The sequence below is a fragment of the Netta rufina genome (genome assembly GCF_964035555.1).
Source record: "Netta rufina genome assembly, chromosome: 1".
NCBI lineage: Eukaryota > Metazoa > Chordata > Aves > Anseriformes > Anatidae > Netta > Netta rufina.
The window spans coordinates 83,466,612-83,478,417 of NC_140123.1; the positions used below are offsets into that span (position 1 = coordinate 83,466,612).

The 11,806-nt window shown below is 37.7% G+C and overlaps 1 protein-coding gene across 1 annotated transcript; it reads left to right on the top strand.

Annotated features, from left to right (window-relative positions):
* The first annotated feature begins 23 nt into the window (after positions 1 to 23).
* Positions 24 to 11,304, top strand: EIF2S3 (eukaryotic translation initiation factor 2 subunit gamma). Its single transcript, XM_084297459.1, has 12 exons — positions 24 to 121; positions 1,255 to 1,318; positions 1,831 to 1,958; positions 2,074 to 2,195; positions 3,550 to 3,644; positions 4,842 to 5,000; positions 5,570 to 5,704; positions 6,547 to 6,641; positions 7,544 to 7,688; positions 8,106 to 8,275; positions 9,311 to 9,483; positions 11,056 to 11,304. The coding sequence occupies exons 1-12, from the start codon at positions 53 to 55 to the stop codon at positions 11,117 to 11,119; spliced, it is 1,419 nt and encodes a 472-aa protein (XP_084153585.1). The 5' UTR covers positions 24 to 52; the 3' UTR covers positions 11,120 to 11,304.
* Positions 11,305 to 11,806: the final 502 nt, after the last annotated feature.

Genomic DNA, 11,806 nt, shown 5'->3' on the forward strand with positions numbered 1-11,806 from the left:
GCCGGGGGACAGGCGGCGGCGCGGGCAGCCCCGGCTTCCTCTGGCGGCCAAGATGGCGGGGGACGAGGCGGGGGTGACGCTGGGGCAGCCGCACCTCTCCCGGCAGGACCTGGGCACCCTGGTGAGGGGCGGGCGGGGCGCGGGGCCGTTGCCGTGGCCGTTGGGTGGGTTCCCCTCAGCGCCCTGCGGCCGTTGGGCTCTCCCCGCGGCCTGTGACCGCGCTCGTGTCGCGCTTCCAGCCGTTGGTGCCGCCGCTGCGGTTCGGTGCTCGTCCCCCAACGGCTCCCGCGCCTCCCCGCCTCGCTGCTGGGCTGCGGCTGCGCCTGCTCGGCCCTTTTTTCGCCCGTTTTCTGCCCGTTTTCCGCTCGGCCCGAGTCGCGTAGCTCAGCCCCGCCGGGCTGCGTGCCTCGCGCGGTGCCGGGGAGCCTCCGCTGCCACCTGCAGGGCGCTCGTCCCGGCGAGCCTCGTCCCGGCGAGGCAGGCAAGAAGGAGTAGCGGTATCAGGGCAGTTGGTGGGCAGAAGCTGCCTCGAACCCGGACGTTTTGCTCGTGTGGTGCTCGAGAGTAGGGTGGGTGGTGTCACAAGGCTGTAGTGGGTGATGCAGGCAGTATGCTGGCTGCAGAAATGCCGTATTTGGCCAGGCGCTGTCAGTGGTTTCCAGCAGCAATCTGCTGAGGACAACAGATTTTTTCTTCCAGTACACGAGGTGGAAATAATAGTGTTGGAGGACAAAGTTGTCATTCAAAAAATCAGAATCAGAACCATGGCGTTAATGACGTCCCTCTGCCTACTTACTCCACAAAGCTGCAAATATACCTGCATTTATACACTTTCTCTAATAGAACCTTAATCTCAAAGAAAACTACCATCTATTGCCAGATCTTTCTCTTTAAAACATAAGTACAGTTGGCTGTGTAGCCCGTGGAAAGGTAACATGATTTTACATGTTGCAACCAATTCAGTTTGGGGATAGGCGCGAGGTATTTTTATTTTTAGAGCTTCCTTTTGAAGCTTTTTGTTTTGCTTACTTTTCTTCCGTCTTTCTTTGACACTGCAACCTCTTCTGACTGTAGGCTTTTTGTCCTATTCTGCATACTTAAAAAAAAAAATGGAATGCGTAACACTAGAGGTGCTTTAATGAGCTCGGTTGGATTTTGCTTAATAGAACTACTGGATAAATTTTAAGAGAATACATGTAGTACTCTAAACGTTTAGATCCAGGATGAATAAATTGTAAAATCTCCTTCATACAGGATGTTACCAAGCTGACGCCTCTGTCACCAGAAGTCATCAGCAGACAAGCCACGATTAACATAGGTAACAACAAAATTCTGAAAAAACGAGGGGCTGGGGGCATAACAATGTAACTTATTGTGGTGCTCATGTGTTAGCATATGGTACCTGTGTTGAAAAAAATGAAGAAATCCTTACTGAAGCACAGTAATGTAGAAAAGGTATTCTTACTATAGATTTTGTCAAGATGCAAGAAGAGACCAGTCAAACCATTTTAACTTGAAAAGACCTGTGATTTTACTTCAAGAATGCCATGTTGAATTGCGTGGGGAGTAGTTGCTAAAGTAAAGTTTATTATACCTTAAAATTACACGTTGAAATGAGTTTCATGAAAATGCAAATCACGACAGGGCAAAGATCTGCGTGTCAAGAGACAGTTCTAGGGTGTTGTGCGTTTAAGAAACTCATATTTATTGTGATGGTACCACTGGGCGTACTGGCTCCAGAGAGTTTGGGGTGATTATGTGTTGACCATAATAGAACACTGCACAAATTAAACAATGGCTTATTGACAAACATCTGTTTTTAAACCATAGGTACAATTGGCCACGTAGCCCATGGAAAGTCGACAGTAGTCAAAGCTATATCTGGAGTTCATACTGTCAGATTTAAAAATGAACTGGAAAGGAATATCACCATCAAGCTGGGCTATGCTAATGCAAAGGTGAGTTACTGGTAGAGATAGAGCAAATATGTTGCTGATATATTTCAGGGTGGATGGAAGCTTATAAATGATTAACGGTTAATTAAACCTCTCAATTTTTAAAAATTGCTTCCAGATTTACAAGCTGGATGACCCGAGCTGTTCCCGACCAGAGTGTTACCGATCCTGTGGAAGTAGCACCCCAGATGAATTCCCTACAGATATTCCTGGCACCAAAGGGAATTTCAAACTAGTCAGGTACCTGCTGTAAAATGAGTGGTGCAAATTGTATTTCCTTTATTTGCATTTGCTTTACAGAAATGAAAATAGTCAGGATTGAGCTGTGAGCTGAATGATAACAGACCGCGTGCTCGTAGATGCTGAGATGGGACACCCCGATCTGAGGCATCTCTTAAACTGTGTTCTCTGTCATTGTCTGTTTGCAGGACACTGAAGTGAAACGATGTTTTGTTCTACTCTTACCATAAGTACATTTTTCAAGCCACCAGAGTAAGAACTAATGTGGACTTTGCAAACTCATCTTTAAAATTCATTTCTGATGTGTGTTTTTTTTCTGCCTCAATGGATTAAAAAAAAAAAAAAATTAAAAGTTTTCCTAGTTCTAAAAATGAATCTCTTAAAGCCTGATTCTTAGTACTGGAGGACAGGCGTCCTTCATTTACTTCACAAGCATAGCATAGTCATTACGCAAGCATCGTAATCACAGCTGTGGTTGTGTGAGTCTGTACAATGATTGTTCAAATGAGAGTAGTCACAAAGGCAGTTGTATGACAGGATTCCTGGTTCATGCTTACGTATAAAATAGGCGTCCTGCTGTAGTCATGTATTTCCTCTTCCTCAGATTCCCAGTAGAGCACTAGTTCTAACAATAGCTTCTGTCAGAGTGTGATTGTTGTGCAGCCATTTTTAAGCTATTGCTTTAAAGCTTTAGGTTCTTTATCTTGCTGTTTATTTGCTTATGGTAGATTTTTAATGGTGCTGGTGAAGCGGAAAATCAGTCTCTTGCTTTTTGGTGGCATGCTGCAAGGTTTCTTCATTGAATAGTTTCACACAAGAATGTAGCGTGTCGACTGTTATCAGCTGCACAACGCATTCATAAGATTGGAGCTAGCAGCTGTAGTGCTGTCTCTGGATAAATCTTTGAAGTGCAATTGTTACCATGTAATTAAAGATGCATCATTTTCTAAAATTGGAGTGAGAGGCATCTTAAAAGAGATCAGAGAGATGGTGTACAATGTGCCAGTTCCTGTGTTTTTTTGTTCTGGTGCATTTAAATCTAGTCTAATTTACATGTATTTTTTTGAAATATTAAAGCAATAACTAGTGTGAGTATATGGTATTGAATCTTAGAACTCAGCCTTTCTGTAGCCTTTCCATAGTCTTTGTGTTCTTAAGTGTATACTTTTAATATATTACTTCTCAGCAACTGTCTTGAAATTTTGTTTGCTTCTTTATTTACTTAAACTTGTTCTGTTTTTATTTATTTATTTTAACTTGTGTATCTGCCTAATCATTCACATAAGTCGGAGAAGTTGTTGATAATTGGCTTTTTTTTCTTGTTTTTTTTTTTTCTCCCTTTCATCTACAACAGGCATGTCTCTTTTGTGGATTGTCCTGGCCATGATATTTTGATGGCTACTATGTTGAACGGTGCAGCAGTAATGGATGCAGCTTTACTGTTGATAGGTAAGAATTGTTACCCAAAAGCAGGGCTCTATTTTTTTTAATACCATAAGGCAGCTTTATATGGGTTTTGAAATCTAGTGGGGTGGGGTGAGTGGTTAAAACAAGAGAATGCTTTTGAGATGTGTTTAAGAAGCTTAAGTGATGTTACAGTGAAAATACATTCCAGCAAGCTTTTTTAAATACAGCTATACATGGTCAATAGCCTGGTAGCCATCAGTTGGCCAAGATAAATCTCTGTAGTGAATACTACTGTAACATTTATATTTTATGGAAATGCATTGGATACAGTTACTTTTATCTGAAGCTTCAGTTTGCTTTAAGTTTGTAGTCTTAGTCATACAGGAGAGTACACAGCCATCAGTATGAGCAGTAAATCCAGGTGAATATGGGGCAAATGCAGGTACAGGAGATTGAGCTTGACTAAAACAATTGTTCTGATTTGCAAGTGATCAGAAATAAGTAAAACTCATTTTTATGTTTGTGAAACAATAGAATGCTCTACAGGGATACATGGCAATTACATTATCTGGACAGGGCATGTCAACAAACAAGAACACCAACTTCAGATATTGAAGTTTAAATAGTCCAAGGTAACTGATAAATAGGGAGTGACATCTTAAGTCTAGAAAGTGTGATAGACCAAACTAAAGTGAGATTAATTGTCATAATGGCACATGGCGTCAAAGTTGGCTTCTTGGATGGCCAGCTGTACTGATAACTGCCCTATTCACATACTTAATATCTTTACTGTCTGTCATACAGTTTGGGGATGTTGCTGGTTTTATTGCTAGTGATAAGAAAACTCTAAAGAATTTTAAGACCTTTTTGAAAGGTCCAGTACAGTCAGTACTGAGATGTCTAGAGACCTAGAGGGTGGCATGATTCAAGTAGATGTGAGTTAGCTGTCAGTATCTTGGGAAACTTTAAATCTGTTTCCACTGGGAGCAAGTAGAATGGCAGACTGGTTTTGCAACCACTCATCTATCATATTCTGTGGATGCTGAATCCAGCAGTTCTGGGAAAGAGTGGGTGTTTCACGTGTAGCTTACGTTTTTTTTTTTTTTTTTTTTTTTAAAAAAAAGGCTGACTTTTTTTTTCTTAAAAAAAAAAAAAAAGGCACAACAGAAAAATGTCCTAAGTGCAGGAGATTTGTCACTCTCTCTAGCTTCTATATCACAGTCCCTTTTCTTCTTTCAGCTGGCAATGAGTCATGCCCTCAACCCCAGACCTCAGAACATCTAGCTGCTATAGAAATCATGAAACTGAAACATATTTTGATTCTGCAGAATAAGATTGATTTGGTGAAAGAGAGCCAGGCTAAAGAACAGTATGAACAGATTCTTGCATTTGTACAAGGTAAGTTTTCACTAGCAGAAATCCAGTCAGTGGTGGAAGTTATTCGGTGTTGAGACATAGAGATGGTTTTTGTTTGTTTGTTTGTTTTTTTTTATAAACATATAGAAAAGCCCTGAATTGGACTTCACTGATACACATGGTCTGTTAATCTAAAAAAAAAATAAGTGATTGGAGTTGTGCTTCACGTTTTGGTTCACGAAAACTGACTTTAAAATGAATGCCAATGTATCAAATGTTTAGGTATCTGATCTCTCTGAGGAAATTCTCTTAAGACTTTTTCTGCTCACCCAGAAGCAGATTACCTTTCTCAGTTTTCATAGAGCAACTGTAAAACTCCTCTGTGTGGAGTTATCCAGTGGCAACGCGAAGGTGGTTTCAGACTGCCTTGGAAAAGTAGGTCTGGCTGGTTTGAGCTAAGATGTTGAAGGGAAGAGTGTATGTTGTGATACTGCCTTGAGAAATACGTGTAAAGTGTGCTTCAAACTTCATTAGTGCTTATAACAATGACAGAACACTTGGTCATGCTTCTATAAATATTATATTAAGGCTTGATGTGGAACTGGTTTTAGGTACAGTTGCAGAAGGAGCTCCAATAATTCCAATCTCAGCACAGCTGAAATACAACATTGAGGTAGTCTGTGAGTATATAGTGAAGAAAATCCCAGTCCCTTTGCGAGACTTCACATCCGAACCAAGGCTTATTGGTATGTAAATGCTTATCTTCGGGCTTTTGTGATTTAAATGTTTCCTACCTTTACCTACACTCAGAACACCATGTTGCAGAATGCTCTAAAAAGACAAGGGCTTAAAAGGAGCATTCAGTTCGCTCTTTAAAACTCTTTTCTGAGACCTGTATAATTTGTTGATAGCGAAATTAAGCCAGTTAAATCTATCCAAGGTAATTGTTCTTTTGTATATGTTCTGTGTGTCCATCAGTAGTAAAATGCAATAAAGATGAGAAATTTGTCAGTATCTTAAACATTAATTGCTGTGGATTTAAACTTGATTTAACAAAGTATAGACAGGCTGTTTCGTTTGAAAAGTAATTTACGTGAAAATCCTATAGTTAGGGTAGCCTGGTTAAATTTCCTGTATTAAAAAGCCTCTGTTCTTGTACAGCATATTTTGAAATTCAGTGCCACTACAATAAAACCACATTTTTGCCTCTTCCCCCAAAACCCACAGAACATGTTCATAGTGCATATGAATGGAGTACATTAAAACAAGGTTACAAAGAAGTTGACGTTGTGAATATTGAAGTTTTCTAAATAGCTGATCATTGCTTTCTTTTTCAGGTATTGATATTTAACTTAATGTGTGTTATGCAGAAATAGATTTTTAAAATACTGTTCAAATATATACGCTGCTTAAATGAATTTGAGAACAAATCAGCTAAATATTCATGTATTATTCTCTCTGAATTATGTTTTGGTAAATAGTTGGATACCTTCATAAGGATAAGGAAGTAATTGAAATTGTTGTTGAAAAAACACAAATTCTTTGAAAACTGGCTCTTAAATATAAACTTGTTTCTTGTCCTTTTCAGTAATTAGATCTTTTGATGTCAACAAGCCTGGCTGTGAAGTGGATGACCTTAAGGGGGGAGTAGCTGGTGGCAGTATTCTAAAGGGTGTTTTAAAGGTAACCTTTTCTCTCTTTTTGGAGTTTTTTAGTGATAACGAGTAGTTTTTGTACGTTTTCAGTACAAAATTAATCTATGTAGTTCATTTTTTTTTTAAGAAGGATACAGTCAGGTGGCACCTATCCTGTGTGTATGTGCATCATTGCTACTCTCCTGTTTTAAAATAATGTAACAAGAAACACTGATTTAAAAAAAAATAAACAATTTAAAAATATTTCTGTATTCTTTTATTATTAATGATACTGTTTTCATTGCTTAACAAAAGCTGAGGGAGCTAATTACTTTTTCCCTGTCCTACCACTCTTACTTTGTCAATTATTTTGTGGAGGAAGGGGAAAAACTTTAAAGGTACCTCTGAAGTGTATGTAGGTTCCCACAGGTCTCGCTTCCTGACTCAAATATTCTGTAAATATTTTTTTCTTGTGGAATACTGTCATTGGGTGGGAACTTCAAAAGTTACTGCATTAGACCGGAAAGCAAATTGTCTTTGAGCATTTAACTTGTGTTTTCTTTTTCTGGTTTATCAATGATCAGTTACACAGATTAAATTAACACAATTTTTATTGGTGCATTAACACTTCTAAATGAAATGTTATTAAAAAAAAAAAACCACTTAATTTATATGTCACAATTAAAGCTGATAAAGATCCTTTGCAAAAGCAGTTATTTAAAATTAATTGGAAGGAAAAGCAATTGCTTGATTGGCTGTAAGATACAGAGCTTTAGGTATTGTCTGGCTTGCATCAAGCAGTGCCAAAGTCTTAGAAGTTCTACAGTAGCCCAAAACATAGGATTTGTATGAACAGTGGGCCTTGGAAGAAGTATGTCTTACCTATGACTAGTAGTTTCTTCATGTTCCTGTGAAACCACCTGTTAACCACTTTTTCACCTTTGTAATTAGGTTGGTCAGGAAATTGAGGTCCGGCCTGGTATTGTGTCCAAGGACAGTGAAGGAAAACTCATGTGTAAGCCAATCTTTTCCAAAATAGTGTCACTCTTTGCAGAACACAATGATCTACAGTACGCTGCTCCAGGAGGTCTTATAGGTAAGGATATTCTCTTACAGAAAGATCTTTCTGTCCAATGCTTATTGAAAACACTTGGTTACTACACTGAAATCCATTGCTAAGTGAAACCAAAAGGGATATGAGCAATTTCAAATACTTAGATGTAGAAAGAGACAATGTGTGTGAAAACTAAGTATTTATGAAATAATTTTCCTGTCACTAGCCAACTTCAATCAATTTAAACTGTTAATTTTATCAGCTATAATGGTAGAATATCTCTTCATGTGTTTAGACAGATCAGTCTTGCTGGCATTCTGAAAGGGCTGTCCAAGTTCACAGGGAATTCACAGTACATTCTCAGTTTATTGTTTTGAGGTCTCATTCAAATATTTTAATAACGTAAATGTGACATCTCCCTTTTGATTACTCCTTGGGACTTTCCTTGTTATGTTGTAGGAGTTGGAACTAAGATCGATCCAACTTTGTGTCGGGCTGACCGAATGGTAGGGCAAGTTCTTGGTGCAGTTGGAGCACTGCCTGAAATATTTACAGAGTTAGAAATTTCCTATTTCCTGCTGAGACGACTATTAGGTGTGCGTACTGAAGGGGACAAGAAAGCTGCAAAGGTCTGTACCCTTTTTAAAAATAAAAAAATAAAAAAGTATTTCATGTACTTTTTTTCTGATTTCTGTTTTAATAACATGTGCTAAGTTTCCTTAATACCTACATTTTTGATGTAGTATTTTGTTTCCTTGTTTGTATACGGTTGTTGCAAAACTGTTACCTCAAATTTTACAGAATAAAGCTCTTCAGAGGAATAGGAATTCATATCAGAGTAGCTTAAAATACTATGAAATACAAATATATCTTCAAGTTACATATTCTTTTAAACACATTGGTAGTTTTCCTTTGCTATCAGCATATTCATTGGTGCAATATGCACACACTGATTTACTTCCTACTTGCCTGCGTTTTGTAGATTCTCTCTTTGAAGAACTTCTTAAAGTTAAATATTTCTGAAAGACTATAGCTGAATAGAAACTGAACTTGATACACAGTATGGCTTTGTGTTCCATGGTCCATTTTATACTAACAAAACCAGAAGATCATACTGTTCCTTCTTAGCGTTAACATCCACAGCCTGCTTCATGCAACAATAAATGAAATACTTCAGTCCTCAGATCCTCTGTGGAATTATTTTTTGAGAAATCATTTTGATGTATGTAGGCATAAGGAAAATGAAAATATCCAGATAATTTAAAAGAACGGTAAAACGGTTTGTAGCAATATGTAAGATGACGATTTTGCTTTTGATAGAGTATGTGCAGTTCTAGGTATGTATTACAGTAAATAGGATATACCTTCTTGGGATTTAGGTACAACAAGAACCTGCAGTACTACGTGTATTGGCCTTCACAAGAGTTAAAAATATAAACTTTTTATCCACTGATGCTTTTGTATGGTTTTTATGTGGGATATCTATGGTTTTTACATTTCTCAGCTGTATCATTTTTGTGGCCATTAGGTAATAATGTTCAGTACTGTCGGTGGTATTTCTCTTCATTTGAGGAATTGTGTTGCTAAATGATCTTGGCTTAGTGTGAGCAGGTTATTTTAAATACTAAGGCTTATGTTTCAGACTTCTGTATGTCTTATTTCAGGTGCAAAAACTATCAAAGAATGAAGTTTTAATGGTAAACATAGGATCCTTATCTACTGGAGGGAGAGTCAGTGCAGTAAAGGCTGATTTGGGCAAGATTGTGCTAACCAACCCAGTGTGCACAGAAGTAGGAGAAAAAATTGCCCTGAGTCGAAGAGTTGAGAAGCACTGGCGGTAAGTGGGCAGCAAATTGGTAGAATATCTGGCTGTTATGATATAAACACAAAAAATGCATGGAGGCTAAAAGTGATAAGCGGATTCGATTGATGATTAATTTTAAGCTTAGTGCTGTACTGCTCTTTAGATGATTATGCGTACTGTAACTCTTATGTATTTATTCCATAAGAACATAAGGGTATTTATATTCCTTGACCCTGCACAATTCTTGCAGTATGAGGGGAAAGTATAAGGAAACAGGAGCATTCACCCGAGAAGTTCTTACTGTATGAAAAAGAACTGAGGCTTTAGTATCCATGGATGGGTGTTTCAGTTCAACGGGAAAGCACAGACAGGAATTTGGTGCTTCTTGTCTTGGAGATAGCTGATGAATCAGGAAACCCTGCACAGAGTGAGCAGAAGAAAAGAAAAAGATAAGTTCTTGAACAGGAGAAAGAAGAAGGGAAAAGAAATAAAGAACCTAAATTAAGATAGCAAAAGCAGAAAGGAAGAGGCGAATGTATTGGAAACAGAACAGTGCTTTTTTTTTTTTTTTTAAGCCAGCGACTGTCAACTTATGCAAATTTTAATGCAAGTTTTGTTCAAAGGCATCTGTCTTTCGTACTTCCCACTCATAAAACATAAGCAAAGTTTGCCAAAAGGACACTTGTCTCTATACAGTATTGTGGGAAGGAACTTGCTGCCTGAGGGAATGGAGTACTGAGAAGGTGGTAAGAAAGCAAGAAAAGAAGAGGAGAAAAAATAGAAAATAAATACATAAAGGCATAGAAGTTAAGCAGCAAATGGCAAAGCAAACAAGATGTACTTGTATGTTCCAGGGAACACAGATTCCAGATGTGGACTAGTTAAAAGCTATAAGTATGGTCCCAAAAAGTAGGAAATCCAATGTTAATTGATTTTGGTTACTTTTTTCGATAATCTGCTGATGATTACCGAATCACCATGAGAGCCCCTACTGTTAGCGAATGAAGTTGAAATGCACATAGTTCCTGTGCATCTGCTTGCTGAAAATGCAAAATGTATTAAAGGTAGTTGAGTTAATAAGGTCTGCCTGATGACTGTGTAAATGAACATGATCTTAAATTCTTTTAAGTATGTTTTTCTGAGATGACAGTAGCCTATAAAAGGGGCCTTAATATAAGATTACCAAACTTAACTGAGAATTGATTTACCTTTATAGGTTGTAGTTTCATTAAGAGTTAGAATTGTTTATAATTTTACTGCCATCTTGTCTGAATCCTCACATTTTTATTTCTCTCTGAAAGTAATGCAGCACTCTCATATAGGTAGAAGGAGATTTAGCTATATTTACAGTTACCTATTGCAACTTATGTTACAAAACCTTCAGATTTTTTGTTTACTGTTGTGAGGTGCATTCTTAATAGATAACAATCGTGCAGATGTTCTATGTCTCTCATCCTTAGATCTTGCAGGATGTTTTGTGAGGAAGGCAAGTGGGAAAAAAATCCAAAATATGTGAATTGAAGGCTTAAGCACAATAGAAGTACGTTGATTTTGGATATTTCTAACTGCTATTAAAAGTAATATAAACTGTTTTTCTTTTTACAGTTTAATTGGTTGGGGTCAAATCAGAAGAGGAGTGACAATCAAGCCAACTGTTGATGATGACTGAAGAATGAAAAAGAGTGCTTCATTTTTAAAGATGAAGTGCCTATTCCTATCTACTTTGGAGGGGGTATATTTTCACAGTGGAATTGGAAGCTGTGCAAACATTATCTTTGAGTTGTATGGCTCTCCTTGTACATCTTACTGAATTTTACCCTCTTACTAAAATACTAGTCATTATCACCATTAAAAGTGTAAAAGAAATGTTGTAAAAGTGGGTTTCATTATCCACATTTTAGTAGAAATTAATTGCACATGTCTCACGGCATGTCTAATTTATGTTTTCTCTTTCAGACATATCTGTTTAATATCAGCCAAGCCAGCCCCAGTGTAACACACAAACCATAAATCTGGTATGGAAATAAAATAATATCACTTATTTTCATTAATTCCTAAAACATTTTGAATAACAAAAGAGAGCAGTGATTGCTCAACCAGTACAAGAATTAAACAAGCAAAAAACATACTTTCCCGGAAGACTAGTACCCTTTCTGCACAACATCTTGGTTTATTTAGTCAGCTGTTTACAGCAAAAGCTTTCTTCTGAAATTTGTATGGTTCTGACTGTAGGATTGTGATTGTAGTACATGTTATAATTAAGATGGCAGTTATAATTAAGATGACTTATATTTGTCACTTTCAATATTACAAGGAGCTTTGGATAAACCCCCAAAGAAAAAACACAAACTGGATC